At 30.0% G+C, this 16,441-nt stretch overlaps 1 protein-coding gene across 2 annotated transcripts; it reads left to right on the forward strand.

The window, feature by feature from the left end:
* Window positions 1-245: 245 nt before the first annotated feature.
* Window positions 246-10,359, forward strand: LOC115237502 (glutamyl aminopeptidase-like). 2 transcript variants are annotated; one of them, XM_029810578.1, is made up of 13 exons: window positions 246-510; window positions 729-1,245; window positions 1,456-1,875; window positions 1,991-2,174; window positions 2,679-2,841; window positions 3,110-3,191; window positions 7,015-7,403; window positions 7,611-7,891; window positions 8,329-8,513; window positions 8,665-9,006; window positions 9,114-9,183; window positions 9,381-9,479; window positions 9,775-10,359. In XM_029810578.1, the coding sequence occupies exons 2-13, from the start codon at window positions 752-754 to the stop codon at window positions 9,895-9,897; spliced, it is 2,832 nt and encodes a 943-aa protein (XP_029666438.1). In that variant the 5' UTR covers window positions 246-510; window positions 729-751; the 3' UTR covers window positions 9,898-10,359. The 2 variants fall into 2 exon arrangements, with proteins under 2 accessions (XP_029666438.1, XP_029666437.1); XM_029810577.1 differs by lacking the exons at window positions 246-510; window positions 729-1,245; window positions 1,456-1,875; ... (1 more) ...; window positions 2,679-2,841; window positions 3,110-3,191 and adding exons at window positions 3,895-4,117; window positions 4,336-4,852; window positions 5,063-5,482; ... (1 more) ...; window positions 6,286-6,448; window positions 6,717-6,798 and having other exon boundaries at window positions 9,775-10,358.
* The last annotated feature ends 6,082 nt before the right edge of the window (window positions 10,360-16,441 follow it).

The following is a 16,441-nucleotide window of genomic DNA, read 5'->3' on the forward strand; positions in this document are numbered from 1 at the left end:
CATATAAATCGAGCTTTCGCGGAAGCTTTCACGCGCCTCTGATAAACACACGAAAAGTAGCATAATAATTGATATCTAAAAAAAGAATAGTTATGGTCTTAGACTATTTTGTAATATTCCATAAACCATTAGTAAATCATGATATATAAGCGACAAAAAGGTAAAAAGCAAAAAAAAGTTATAATATAAAATACGATTTCACAAAAACACTAAATTAAATTTGAAAGCAATGTGAATATATATACTATTATGTATTGATATTTGAGTGTGTCAATAAATTAGGAAAACAATTATTGACGACCTTAGAGCTTGTTTACATGACATTACATGCTTATTATGATGTCAAGTACCAAGATTGTTAGATTTCGAGGATCTCTCGAAACAGTAAGATCGTAATCGTGCGATATATATTTTTGGGATTAACAACCTGTGATGATAATGTGCTAATTGCAGTTTTTATATTTCAATAAAGAATTATACCTCAATCTGCATAGAATTTTAATATACAAGGTAAGTCATTAAAAATAAATCTATATACTTTTTTATATCGATGTATATAATAATAAATCATATATAAAGCTTTTTTCTAATTATCTCTGTTTAATCAAAATTTATTCTGTATTTATTCTCGTTATTTTTCATTAAAAAAAGATACATACAATAAAAAGTACTTTGCATTATATTTTATTTATGCTTATATTTTCTTAAATAAAAAAACGTTATTACAGATATCTGAAACGAGAAACTTGGCATGGAAAAAGTATTGTTAAGAGTGATATTAAACAGCGCCTTATACATAACGGCAATAGCTTTTTTCTTTGGCCCCGATTACAGAAATGACTTTCCAGTTGGATTTCGTTTACCGCATTACGTTATACCGGAGCACTATAACATCCAGTTAGATCTAGCATCTTTTGACGTAGAAGAAAAAAGTTTCAACTTCTCCGGTACATGTGAGGCCTATATCAAGATTATTCGTCCAACGTGGTACATAAGTTTGCACGCACAAAAGCCGCAAATAGAAATACAAAATGCTACTCTCGTCAATAAAGAGTCATTAGAACTTTATAAACCGACAAATGTTACATATAACGAAGAAACTCATATTCTCGTCTTTCACTTTGGTTATGAATTATCAAATGGACATTATTTATTAAACATGAGCTTTATCAATTTCTCAGATGACGATAGAAATAGCATCTTCAGAACTGTCTACACAAATAGAAATGATAATGAAAATAAAAAGTGAGTAAATGTTGAATATATTGTAGTAAAGTACCTGTGTAATAAAATACTATTCTAACTTAAAATATTATTTTTAATAATATGACAGTATCTGTATATATAATATATTTAATCTTTTGTATTTTATTATAATTTTTAATGCCAGCACTATTTTTCTAATGCTGGTTAAACATTTCTTGTTATATGAGATATGCCATTAAAATGTGATAGGTTGTTTATCGCAAAACAATTCCATGCAATTGGGGCTCGACAATTGTTTCCATGTTGGGATGAGCCAGCATTAAAAGCGACATTTAATATCTCTATTAGACATCATGTAAAGTATGCGGCTTTGTCGAACATGCCGATGCAAGATATGATTGAAGATGCTGATCACATACTGTGGACATACTTCAAAACTACTCCTTTAATGTCTACTTATCTTGTGATGTTTGCATTATATGATGTGTTCCCTCATACCACACTGTATCAAATGTTATATCACCAGGAAATAATGTTCGCCAGTAATGTCACTGATATCATCATAACATGTTTCGTAAACGAATGGAAATATTCTGACAATATTTCAGATGTATATCATGTCATAACTTCAGGTTCTCGAAATAATGGCACGGGAATTATTCTTTATAGGTAATATATTATATAGAGTATAATTAGAGTATAATAATTAGAATATGAAACATTATTAAACATCAAGCTTGTAATAAAAATTTGATATAATCACATTATTTACAACGATTTTTAGAGAAGCAAATATTTTTTATAATAAAGCAAAAGATCCTGTTACGCACAAAATAGAAGTAGCACGTACATTAGCATACGAACTAACACATCAATGGTTTGATAATTTGATCAGCCCATCCTGGTGGTCTGATTACTGGTTGAACGAGGGTATTGCTACGTTGCTCGGAATGGATATCATGAATAAGGTTGTTTCTTTATTTAGTTACACATATAATGCTTTTTTTATTACACGCAGTTAAAGAAAACATTTGTTTTCAATAATGGAAAAAGAAAGTTTTTTGTGAATCCGCTAAGATCATAAGTTGATTCTTCAAGTTTCGAAATTTTATAAATAATGTAAAGTATATATGAAAAATAATTTAATATCGAATTCAAAATATAATACCTATTAATTTAAATATGAAAAAAACATTATTTTCACATAATTGCAATAATATCTAATCTTAGACAATTAGTCGCACATATCATTTCGAGAAAATTCTGTTATATTTTTCTACACTTAAAAAATAAAAACAAAAATAAAAAATAAAAAAGCTATCTGTTTGCAATAGTAGCAAACGTATTTGCTGATGCTTAATGCTAAAAATATATGCACGAGCTTTTTATATTAAAAATATTTATTGATCATTTGGTTAAAACTTTCATATATTAAAACTTTCATAGATTTTTTTTCATTAGACATTTTATAGATTTTTCCAGATTTCCGTGTGTTAGATCTGTTCGTAGTCCAAGTTCAACAAGAATCTCTTCGTTTGGACAATTTTAGATCGGATATTATGAAGCCTCTTATATCAGAGGTTAACAAAACTTCTGATATTGATTCACTTTTCTCTTTTTCTTATTACATGAAAGGTAAGATTAAACAACTATAATAACGTAGAATTAGATTATCCATAAGTTCTTGAACGTAAATATCATGAAAGTATTAGAAATACTAAACAAGTTTTTTCCCGCCGTTTATTTATATATTAATCTTATAAAAAAAGAAGAAATTTAAATAAAAAATTTAAAATTAACATTCCTTTATGGAATCACAGATATGCTTCCATGAACTTATGGATACTAGAATACAATAAATATATTTAATTATACATCGTACTTTATGATATGATTATCGCAGGTCCTGTCATATTGCGTATGTTGCAATATTTTCTTACTGACAAGGTATTCCGAAATGGTATTGAGATATTTCTTAGTAAACAGTGAGTAACATAATAGTTACGTATTATAGAAATAGAAATAATTAATAATTAGAAAAAAAATATATATATTTTAAAAAATATTTTTAATTTTTGTCTTATAATATATTTGTAATAAACGATTGTAGATATATCATAAAATTATAACAAATAATAATAAATTTTTGCGCGATGAATGCCGGAATCTCCGTGCAAATGAGCCGCATTTAGGAGGCTTTTATTTCGGGATCTCCAGGAATGTGACGTGGTTGCGTCGCTTTCGTTATTTCGAACCCATGATCGGGACTCCAGCTGGAGCAACCATAACACAAGCCTCGTTATTCGGTGCTAATGACGCTACGCGGCTTGAATTTATGGTGTTGAGAGTTAAGGGTCTCTCGCGATTTCTCTCGGGGATCATGCGAGGAAGAAATGCGCTACATATAAATCGAGCTTTCGCGGAAGCTTTCACGCGCCTCTGATAAACACACGAAAAGTAGCATAATAATTGATATCTAAAAAAAGAATAGTTATGGTCTTAGACTATTTTGTAATATTCCATAAACCATTAGTAAATCATGATATATAAGCGACAAAAAGGTAAAAAGCAAAAAAAAGTTATAATATAAAATACGATTTCACAAAAACACTAAATTAAATTTGAAAGCAATGTGAATATATATACTATTATGTATTGATATTTGAGTGTGTCAATAAATTAGGAAAACAATTATTGACGACCTTAGAGCTTGTTTACATGACATTACATGCTTATTATGATGTCAAGTACCAAGATTGTTAGATTTCGAGGATCTCTCGAAACAGTAAGATCGTAATCGTGCGATATATATTTTTGGGATTAACAACCTGTGATGATAATGTGCTAATTGCAGTTTTTATATTTCAATAAAGAATTATACCTCAATCTGCATAGAATTTTAATATACAAGGTAAGTCATTAAAAATAAATCTATATATTTTTTCATATCGATGTATATAATAATAAATCATATATAAAGCTTTTTTCTAATTATCTCTGTTTAATCAAAATTTATTCTGTATTTATTCTCGTTATTTTTCATTAAAAAAAGATACATACAATAAAAAGTACTTTGCATTATATTTTATTTATGCTTATATTTTCTTAAATAAAAAAACGTTATTACAGATATCTGAAACGAGAAACTTGGCATGGAAAAAGTATTGTTAAGAGTGATATTAAACAGCGCCTTATACATAACGGCAATAGCTTTTTTCTTTGGCCCCGATTACAGAAATGACTTTCCAGTTGGATTTCGTTTACCGCATTACGTTATACCGGAGCACTATAACATCCAGTTAGATCTAGCATCTTTTGACGTAGAAGAAAAAAGTTTCAACTTCTCCGGTACATGTGAGGCCTATATCAAGATTATTCGTCCAACGTGGTACATAAGTTTGCACGCACAAAAGCCGCAAATAGAAATACAAAATGCTACTCTCGTCAATAAAGAGTCATTAGAACTTTATAAACCGACAAATGTTACATATAACGAAGAAACTCATATTCTCGTCTTTCACTTTGGTTATGAATTATCAAATGGACATTATTTATTAAACATGAGCTTTATCAATTTCTCAGATGACGATAGAAATAGCATCTTCAGAACTGTCTACACAAATAGAAATGATAATGAAAATAAAAAGTGAGTAAATGTTGAATATATTGTAGTAAAGTACCTGTGTAATAAAATACTATTCTAACTTAAAATATTATTTTTAATAATATGACAGTATCTGTATATATAATATATTTAATCTTTTGTATTTTATTATAATTTTTAATGCCAGCACTATTTTTCTAATGCTGGTTAAACATTTCTTGTTATATGAGATATGCCATTAAAATGTGATAGGTTGTTTATCGCAAAACAATTCCATGCAATTGGGGCTCGACAATTGTTTCCATGTTGGGATGAGCCAGCATTAAAAGCGACATTTAATATCTCTATTAGACATCATGTAAAGTATGCGGCTTTGTCGAACATGCCGATGCAAGATATGATTGAAGATGCTGATCACATACTGTGGACATACTTCAAAACTACTCCTTTAATGTCTACTTATCTTGTGATGTTTGCATTATATGATGTGTTCCCTCATACCACACTGTATCAAATGTTATATCACCAGGAAATAATGTTCGCCAGTAATGTCACTGATATCATCATAACATGTTTCGTAAACGAATGGAAATATTCTGACAATATTTCAGATGTATATCATGTCATAACTTCAGGTTCTCGAAATAATGGCACGGGAATTATTCTTTATAGGTAATATATTATATAGAGTATAATTAGAGTATAATAATTAGAATATGAAACATTATTAAACATCAAGCTTGTAATAAAAATTTGATATAATCACATTATTTACAACGATTTTTAGAGAAGCAAATATTTTTTATAATAAAGCAAAAGATCCTGTTACGCACAAAATAGAAGTAGCACGTACATTAGCATACGAACTAACACATCAATGGTTTGATAATTTGATCAGCCCATCCTGGTGGTCTGATTACTGGTTGAACGAGGGTATTGCTACGTTGCTCGGAATGGATATCATGAATAAGGTTGTTTCTTTATTTAGTTACACATATAATGCTTTTTTTATTACACGCAGTTAAAGAAAACATTTGTTTTCAATAATGGAAAAAGAAAGTTTTTTGTGAATCCGCTAAGATCATAAGTTGATTCTTCAAGTTTCGAAATTTTATAAATAATGTAAAGTATATATGAAAAATAATTTAATATCGAATTCAAAATATAATACCTATTAATTTAAATATGAAAAAAACATTATTTTCACATAATTGCAATAATATCTAATCTTAGACAATTAGTCGCACATATCATTTCGGGGAAATTCTGTTATATTTTTCTACACTTAAAAAATAAAAACAAAAATAAAAAATAAAAAAGCTATCTGTTTGCAATAGTAGCAAACGTATTTGCTGATGCTTAATGCTAAAAATATATGCACGAGCTTTTTATATTAAAAATATTTATTGATCATTTGGTTAAAACTTTCATATATTAAAACTTTCATAGATTTTTTTTCATTAGACATTTTATAGATTTTTCCAGATTTCCGTGTGTTAGATCTGTTCGTAGTCCAAGTTCAACAAGAATCTCTTCGTTTGGACAATTTTAGATCGGATATTATGAAGCCTCTTATATCAGAGGTTAACAAAACTTCTGATATTGATTCACTTTTCTCTTTTTCTTATTACATGAAAGGTAAGATTAAACAACTATAATAACGTAGAATTAGATTATCCATAAGTTCTTGAACGTAAATATCATGAAAGTATTAGAAATACTAAACAAGTTTTTTCCCGCCGTTTATTTATATATTAATCTTATAAAAAAAGAAGAAATTTAAATAAAAAATTTAAAATTAACATTCCTTTATGGAATCACAGATATGCTTCCATGAACTTATGGATACTAGAATACAATAAATATATTTAATTATACATCGTACTTTATGATATGATTATCGCAGGTCCTGTCATATTGCGTATGTTGCAATATTTTCTTACTGACAAGGTATTCCGAAATGGTATTGAGATATTTCTTAGTAAACAGTGAGTAACATAATAGTTACGTATTATAGAAATAGAAATAATTAATAATTAGAAAAAAAATATATATATTTTAAAAAATATTTTTAATTTTTGTCTTATAATATATATATATTTTTTCTTTATTTTCTAATTTTTTAATTTCATTATTATGTTCTTCAATCTACACGATTTATGTAATGTCTATTGTCAATAATTTATAACTTTTTACAAATTTAGTAAGTTTAGTTCGGCAACTATCGATGATTTCTGGAGCGCTATGCAAACTGCTCATGATGTAGCAAAAATATCCAATATTGAAAAATTAGACATAAGAAAGGCGATGAGTGCTTGGACAAAGCAAAAGCATTATCTCGTGCTAAAGGTTACACAACCTAATTTTGAATACTTGGAAATCTCGATAGAAAATATTAAGAGCTTGGGCAAAGATAATTGGTTCATACCTGTAATTATAACTAAACAGACGGATTCAGATTTTACGATATACAAAAACACGTCTTGGCGAATGTACAATAAATGGAAAGCACAACCGAATGTTACTGTGTCTATAGATTTGCCTTTAGCTCCCAAAGACGATGAATGGATAATAGTTAACTTGCAACAAATTGGTAATATTAATTGATGAATTAATATAATTTTATAGTAAATAATGTACAATGTTCATATCCTCTTATTTATAGTAATATTGCAATTTTGAATACATTTTGCATACTTTGAACATAAACAAAAGAAAAAAGTAGATATTTAAAGATATCTTCTAATAAATTCTATCAAAAGAATCTAATAATACATAAAGTGTATTTATTGTACCATAGGATATTATCGTGTCAATTATGAACCTAAAAATTGGCGAAGGATTGCGAAATATTTGAACTCTGCAAACTATATGAAAATACATGTTCTTAACCGTGCTCAAATCATCGACGACGCCTATTATTTCCTGTCGATAGGCCAACTCGATTCGGATATATTTTGGGAACTTACAAAATACTTATCGCAAGAGACAGATTATGTGGCATGGTATCCTATGATCAAAGCTCTTGAAGATATGTCAAGTATCTTTCCAATGTTAGACGAAAGAGTCGATTTAGTCAAGGTAGATAATAACAGTTTTTTCGTCAATAAAAGAATATGTATTAGATTTTTAGATATTAAACATTATATATTAATAATAAATGGTTCTCACGTTAATGTTATTATTGCTTTAATTGTGAATATAGGAATTATATTATATGCTAATTTTAAAAAAAAGTTACATCCAGTTTTAAAGTAGAGAGAGAGAGAGAGAGAGAGAGAGAGAGCTATCTATTAAAAAGAATATTTACTGGTTACCTCTCTTACAAACTGTTACAAATATTGTTATTCAAAAATTTGTCATAACATTTTACAAAAAATCGGGAATTTGTCAAATTTAAATATAATTACTTATTAAAAACAATTTTCTTATAATTTACATTATACTTTTTAATTATAAATAAAATATAATGTATAATATTCGAAATGTGCTATTATAATTATTTAACGAATTTTTAGAAAAGCATGCAAGAAATATTAAATGGAGTTCTTGAACAGATTGGATACGAAGAACGTTCTGAAGAAAACATTCTTACTAAATATTTAAGACAAGAAGTCGCCAAATGGGCATGTATTCTCGAGCATCCCAAATGCATACAAATGGCCAAACGAAATTTGGAGCGACATATCATCCATTCTGAAAAGTAATTTTTTAAATAATCTTTTTGTTACAGTCATATCTTTTTTGTATCTTAATCGATGCTTGCTAAATAATATGTTAGAAATAATAGATTATAAATATATGTACCATGCTCTAAATATTTTTATAATATTTTTTTTTTTCGTATTGCCTAGACTTCTACCGTGGTGGAAACAATGGACATACTGTAATGGTATAATGGCAGAGGAAAATTTAAACGGTATTTGGTCGACAATGCTTGAAAAATGGGCCTTAGATTCTGATAATAGAATTTTAGAATTTCTAACTTGCATTGCACATCCTAATCCCATCCAAGAATATTTGAATACAAAAACTCTACAAGTATATCTGGATCTCAAATTTTCTCAGAAAAATATATTTTCAAAATTCCAAGACATTGATCGTGTTAATAGGTTTCTTATGACAATTATGAAACATGTAAAAAACGATGTAATACTTGAGTATGTATTACAGAATTTTGAAGAAATAAAACCCAGGTAAAATAACAGATTTCTTCAAAAATATACTATTCTCGCAATTCATATAAATATGCATCACGCAAATATGTATACATACGAGTATATTTGCTGTTTTGTTTTTATAGGGAAGTCAGTACGGTTGCAGCATTGATTATTATAATTAATCATGTGTATTCTGAGGCACAACTAAAGAAGGTAGATTTTGAGAAATTATGTACTGTATACATTCATTTATTAATATCTCGATATTAATCCTATTATCTATCTTTCACATATTATGTACATAATTTCTTGATTTAATTAAGCTGGAAAAAAAATTATATCGCATTAAATTTTTATATATAGCTAAGTTACTTTATACTATCGATAAATATCAAAATAATTCATTTTAGATTATGGAGTTCGTGGAAAATAATCTAATAAAACAAGAGAATATTATTATTATTAATAATTTAACAACGAGTATCTTCTTTCACAACGAATTTGACAAGGTAAATTTTGTGAACTCAGATATCATAGTCATTACAATCTCCTTTTATCTTCATCATAAAATTTTTTATCTTTGTAAATAAATATATGTATAAGATATATATATATTTTATATAAGTATCTATAAAGACATATTTTATTTTTATAAATACTTATACAAATAATTTATTTTAATCATAGTCAAAACCAGAAATTATGTTTATTTTTTTATTTTATTTTTAAAATATCATTTTATTTATATAGTGCGAAAAAGAATTATTACTTATTAACAGTGGATATAAAAATAATTTGTTTTAGATACATGAATATGCGAGAAATTTTGTGCATGAACGAATTTCGTTTATCCATCGCAAGATAGAAAAACGCTTATATGAACTCACGCTTATCCGAAATCGAATCAGAGAAGAGTTTTCAAATTAGAATAATTCATCTATCTCAAATCTATGAATAGTACAAATTGTATCGCTTGCATATATCTATCTTATTTATAAGTAACTTTTTTTATTAATCTTATTTTCTTTTGACAAATCTTTAAAATAAGATATATTAACAAAGTCTTTAAAAAAACCACTTATAATTTTACCACTTATAATTTTTTAGAATATAAGACTATTCGAAAAAATTATCATTTCAAACTTTAACAATATAATAATGCAAAACATTAATTCATAGATGTAATACATATTACTATTATTATATAAAGACAAAATAAAAGTGCATTATTCTGTTAAATACATATATTAAACTTACTTAAATTATTTCTCTCTGCGCTTTCGATTCTAAAGATTTGTATTACTATATCCTTAAACACAAACGATAATTTTTTCAAATAGATACGTATTTGACAATACAAAATGTATTTATGTAAAATATGAGTTTCGAAATAAATTTTTGATATGCTCTTTATTGTGAATATGTATTTTTATTCTGGTTATGTGTGGCTGCTTAATTATTACATATCAATTTTAATTACTTTTTGTATTTATTTCTTTCATTCTTTAATCAATAATAATATTTATTATATATTATTATGCAAGTTTTTAATAATATTAACATAAAAACTTACATACATTATTATATTATTAATATTGAATAATGCTTCAATATTTATAGTTAATATTATTAATCATCATCATCTGTATGTATTAATATTATTAATTACTGTTATATATTTGCATCTCTTGAAAAAAATTATAAACATGTTAAAACAAAAATATATAAAATAAATCTGATGTCTCCCACACTATGTATGCATACCTGAACATGCGTTGCGACAAAATTAACATTCCATCGATGGAAGTTTCGCAGTTCTTCGTGGAGTTCTTTTAACGATGGCCATGACACGATAATAATATGTCGTCGAGCTACAAAATCGAGCGGTGTCTTTGAGGGCTTTAACATAATAAATTAATCTATTAACGCCGCGGTCGTCTGCATTCCGACGGTGAGGAAGAGACGGGAAAATGGGTTTCGAGAGATCCCTGAGCGGTTCGTCGTAATCCTCAATAAGGCCCAAATTGATTATCCCGAATTAATATGGTCGACATTGCTCGCGCAGGCTTCGTAACGCGTCGAACCGAAAAAAAAGTTATAGAAAATGAGCCTCTATTATGCCTGTTTTCTCGCTGGGAGGTCATTTCTCTCGTCGATATGCGTAAACAACTCGCATTAGAGACCATGTTGTTAAATGATTTTTAACTACATAACTATAAAACTATTCGGCGTCGAAGGTGTATTAACGGGCAGCATTTTATCGAATTCTATGATACATGTTTTTTTACAAGTCGATAATTAACGATTGAATAATTAATCGTTGCAGATGGATATTGAATAGATTATTATAAACTCATATCCGCAAGATTTTTCTTTATTATCTACGAATGTTGATATATTTTACAATCGCTGAATTTTTACCGATACATCTAAATTTATGCCGGTATTCAACATCGAAACAATAAAAACCCGCGTGAGGGAGACGGAAAAGGGTTGAAGACTTAAGGCGTATTACACGGGAGAAGTCAGGAGAACCCCCAGTATTCCAGACTTTCAGATCCGCGCCGAGGAGTCAGGTGAGCCGAGGCGCCCGGAGCGCCGCTGATCACTTTGACCTACGACCCCATCAATCATCGCCAAATCATACACCACTTATCTCGGCGTGGCACGAAAGCCGGCGCGCGTTCTCTCGTAACGGGCAAAAGCGCACATACTCGCCCCCACCTCCGTCCTTCTCCTCCCATCCCTCCCCGCGCTGCTGCTTGTTTCTTTCATACACCCACGATTTCCCTCGACTGTAAAAATGAATGTTTACGACGACTTTCCAGAGAAAAATTGATTGTTTTTTGTTATGTGAGTTTGAATGTATGTGTAAGCAAGTTGTTCATGAGAATGAATAAACCAAAATAAAATATGCATTTTTTAGCGTCTTTTTTTCTTTTTGCATTTATATGATGTAAATTGGATGTTTTTAAATGTTAAATTAAATTATTTTCATGATTCATAAATGCTTGTAATGGCCAATCATTAGATACATTTTTTGTGTAAAAATTAGGCAATAAATTTTTTTGATAAAGATGCCGATAAAATCAATAAATATATGTTAATATTTCGAATAGTGAAAATAAAACAAATATGTAAAATAATATACTTTATAAAACTGTATACTAAAAACACACTATAATATTCTAAAATCTAAAAATTCAAAATTTTTAGAAAAATGTAAATGTCACTTTAATAAAAAATAGAAATTATTTAATGTGACATTGAATTTATAATTAGCATTCTGTTGATATGCCATTTCCGTTAATATTGATCCAATTTATTGTGTTTATACGTTATAGCCTAATTAAACGGTCTACAACATAACGATATCAAAAGACTGAACTGTTTGGACAACTTGTCTTCATGGTACTGTGACACAAATCAAATGAAACATGTACACACACTCTCTCTCTCTGTCGCTTTTCGTGCGACAGTTACTAATCTGAAATTAGGTCAACGTCATTTTCCACCTCTACTCCACTCTTTTCACCGCATAAAACTGATATTTATATATTTATACCGATATTTATGCCAAGTTTTATACACAGTAACCTTTTCAAAATATTCTCTACAAATATTAAGTACACACACAGACAGACAGACATACACACATGCACAATATTCGATATTTTTAGTAACATTGGAATTGAATTCAGCTCGAAGAAAACGTGACAATTTTAAATACTCGCTTGAAAATTTTAGGTCCTTAATGAATTTTTGCAGCTTTTTAATAACGTAACGAACAAAGTATAACGTAACGTTACAAAATCCCAATGAAACTCACGGTTAATATGTTCTCGATTACAATAATTGTTGCCTTTTCACGTAGGATTAATATAAAAAAGAAAATAATATACGATCTCTCCCTTTCCCAGGTCGCGGTGTGAAGAAGTTTAGGTCAAAGTTCAGATGCCCGGATGCCTCCCACCGTTGTCTCCCCTCGTTCTTGTTGTTTCCCAAGCCCATAACTGCGCTCGAGCGCGTATCTTCGTGACCTTCGCGGTGTAAGGAAGAGATGAGGAAGGAGAGTACGGGAAGAACCGTAGATGAAAGCAGCTTCTCTCGTAATTGGTGGGCACAAGTGCCTCTCGGGAATGGGGCAAACGTGATTCAAGAATTCTCAATGAACTCGCTTTAATCTCATACCCGGTAGTTTAGATGAAAAGGATTCGCCGGGAGAGAGAGAAAGAGGAAGAGAAAGAAAGTGAAAGAGAAAAGGCCTTCTTGATATTTTATTAAGTCGCGACTCGACAAAATTGATACCTTCGCTTGCGGTCGACGCTACTATCGATATCGGTATCGTAATTTTTCAAGCACATCACGTATTCTCGACAAACACAAAGCTGCAAAGTTAGTAACTTAAAATACACAAAAGATGGTATTTTGCAGAGAAAAATGTATATGAAATTATCTATAAACTACAACGTTTCTAGCAATTTTACTAAAATCTATCCGACAGATGAACGAAAATGTATTAAAGCAAGATATATCGAGTGTAATTAAAATTATCTATAAGTAACAAAGATTTAGTATTATTAAAATACAATCGCACGAGAGGAACACGAAGGTGTAAAGACCAGCTGCTGCTTGGCCACTACATACATATAATATCAATTCGTTTGTCGCAACGCGATCGGCCCCAATATCGAAGCGCTAAACAAGAAAAAGGCGGAAACGCAAGCTGGAGCGAAGAACCAGACAAGACCTGAAATATTCGCGCAGATCGCGATCGCGATCTAAGAAACGAATAAATCGTCTGTAACGAGGGACGTATTACACCTGCAATTACCAACTCGATCTATCTCTTTCGCTCTCTGTTTTGCTTTTTTAAAGTGCTTTCTCTTTCTCTCTCTCTCTCTCTTTCGCGCGCGCGCCGATAATGACGTCGATTTAATGAGAGAAAATACGAAATTGCCGCCGAACTATACGAGAAGCGCGGACGGCATGCTGAGCTTTATTTGGAAACACGGCAAGAATAAATAATGAGAAGTCGAAATTAGGAGGATACGAATTATGTTGTGTGTGAATTAAGTGCCGCTCCGTTATATTTGTACGAGAGAGAAGAACGTGAACGAAAATTGTTCACGCGCAGCTACATTGTGCCGCTCTAATGAAACGTCGACGATTACGTCTCAAGATTGATAGCATGTGGGTTCACCGAACCCCCCCGATACATGCGCGGTTGTAGAGAGGTGGTTTAATGCGGTGACCTTACTCTTCAGGTAATTAGAGTCCGATTTCGGCGAGCGTTTAATCTTTTTCCTCGACTGCTATTTGCTACGTGACTTGGTTATTAAGCTATCGAGATTGCTCTTGACACAATAAAATATGAGTATTTCAATTTACTAGTACAATCTATAATAATAAAATACTCAAGAAGCTTATTTCAAATTCAAATTTTACGTGAAAAAAAATGACTACGAATTCTTAAATCGAATACTATGGTAAAGATTCCTTCAAGTATCTTTATAATAAGTCTTGTATAATGTCGTGTTGAAAAGCATCCAAACCGCGAATTGGAAACTATTCAACTTGACCGACATTCGTGCACGTATAATAATACATTTAACGTTACTCGAAATCGTCGCCGAATAACCAAATGTAATAAATTGTCTTTTGCAAAACGAAAAATGCAACATCTTTGGTAACGTTACAGATTGATATTACTATGACTTTTTCGATATGCAAATGATTCAAAGAAATCGGATGGATCGAGTGACAATGGTGTTGCAAACATTTTAATTCATACGCACCCTTTTCTCTAAAGTGTTATACTCAACGTCGGATCTTCTTCTCTTGTCCTTTTTTCCAAGCAGAAACTTGCTTGCGCATCTTCCCGTACGTCAGGTTCGTCTTGCACGCTTGTTTCCAATTGTTTATTTTTCTTAGTGGTGCTTGATTTACATGTGAATGCCTGGCGCTAACAGATGCTTCTTCGGCTACTAACTACCAACCCTCCCACCACCTAAGCTGTCGCAAGAGGGTTCTTCGACCGTCTTTTGATAGACCATTGACCTTCTCCTTCTCACAGGATATAACCTTTCTCTCTCGTTTAATCACGAGGGATTGATCAGCATTCCGATAAATATCTGATTGATATAAAGTTTTTGCTTTTAGTTAAGATGTATGATTTCTTTCTTTTAGCAAAAAATATGATATGCATTAATGTATATTAAATTTTACATTAATCATGTATAGTCGTAAGTGTTATTCTTCATTTAATCCTCAATCTTATTTTTAATATAGCTTGTGTAAATAATTTATAACTTAATGTATCATTATATATAGGTTTTGTCTCGTGTGCCAAAAATAATGAATTTTTATTTAATCAACTTATTAACTTTTGAAATAAAATCATGGTAATACTTTGCAAAAAAGTACAAGAGACAAAATAAAAAAAAGATCGCCAAAGAAAGAATGCTAACTTGGAGCAACATATTGAAATGTGAAATTTGGATACTTTGTGTTTTCTGAAAAATATCGAAAGCATGTAATGTATTGCAAAAAGCGAGATATGTGTTGTACACATCGACGAGAGGCCAAATTAAAGTTATCAAACACGATATACCGAGAGGCCACGCGAGAAATTCACACAGTTTCCAATTATCGGGTAAAACATTATTCCCCCTCCCCTATCCGCAATAAAACCGGCCAGAGATGACTTGGATTCACGCCAAAAATATATATTTAGGCACAGGATATCTACCGCGTGATATTAATAACTTGATATCACTTAAAATATCGTACAACGAGACTTCGTCTGTAGTCTGGCTACTATTTCCGTCAGAGATTGCAACAGATGCATTCTTATTTCCTCAACCGTTGGCCAGTAACGGCCGAGACGCCGTCGTAGACGACTTTTCGCACGTACTCGCACATCGTCGATCCTGTTCGCGTGATTTCTTCGTCTGCCTCCGTAATTCTTCCTTGACTAACGGCTGAGCGACGTCACTGAAACTGAAACTGCATGAATTAGCTTTCACGCTCTGCTACACGCGTATATTTTACAGTAGCATATGAACAGAGATGGACAAAAAATAATATTTGAAATAAGAAATGAAAATATTCACGTAAGCCGTTTCTCCTCTACTAAATTATAAATAGTTAATGTGTGTGTAAAATATAATAATTCATTTGTGTACTAATTATAATCCTATTTAAAATAGTTCAATTTTACGAATCAAACAGAAATAAATATGTCAAATATATATTTTTTATTAAAGACTTTAAGTAATCAATTAAAATAATTATTCCTCTCATTATTTATGTAAGCAGTAAAATATTTGAATATTTTGATGATTTTAGATATTCAGATATATCATATTTGTTATAAGAATTTTAATCATTTAAAATAAAAATTATCATTAAAAAAATTATAATATTACTTAAATTATAATATTAAAAAAATATTAATATTAAAAAAATT

Source organism: Formica exsecta, unplaced genomic scaffold, assembly GCF_003651465.1.
Source record: "Formica exsecta isolate Colony F162 unplaced genomic scaffold, ASM365146v1 scaffold298, whole genome shotgun sequence".
NCBI classification, from domain to species: Eukaryota; Metazoa; Arthropoda; class Insecta; order Hymenoptera; family Formicidae; genus Formica; species Formica exsecta.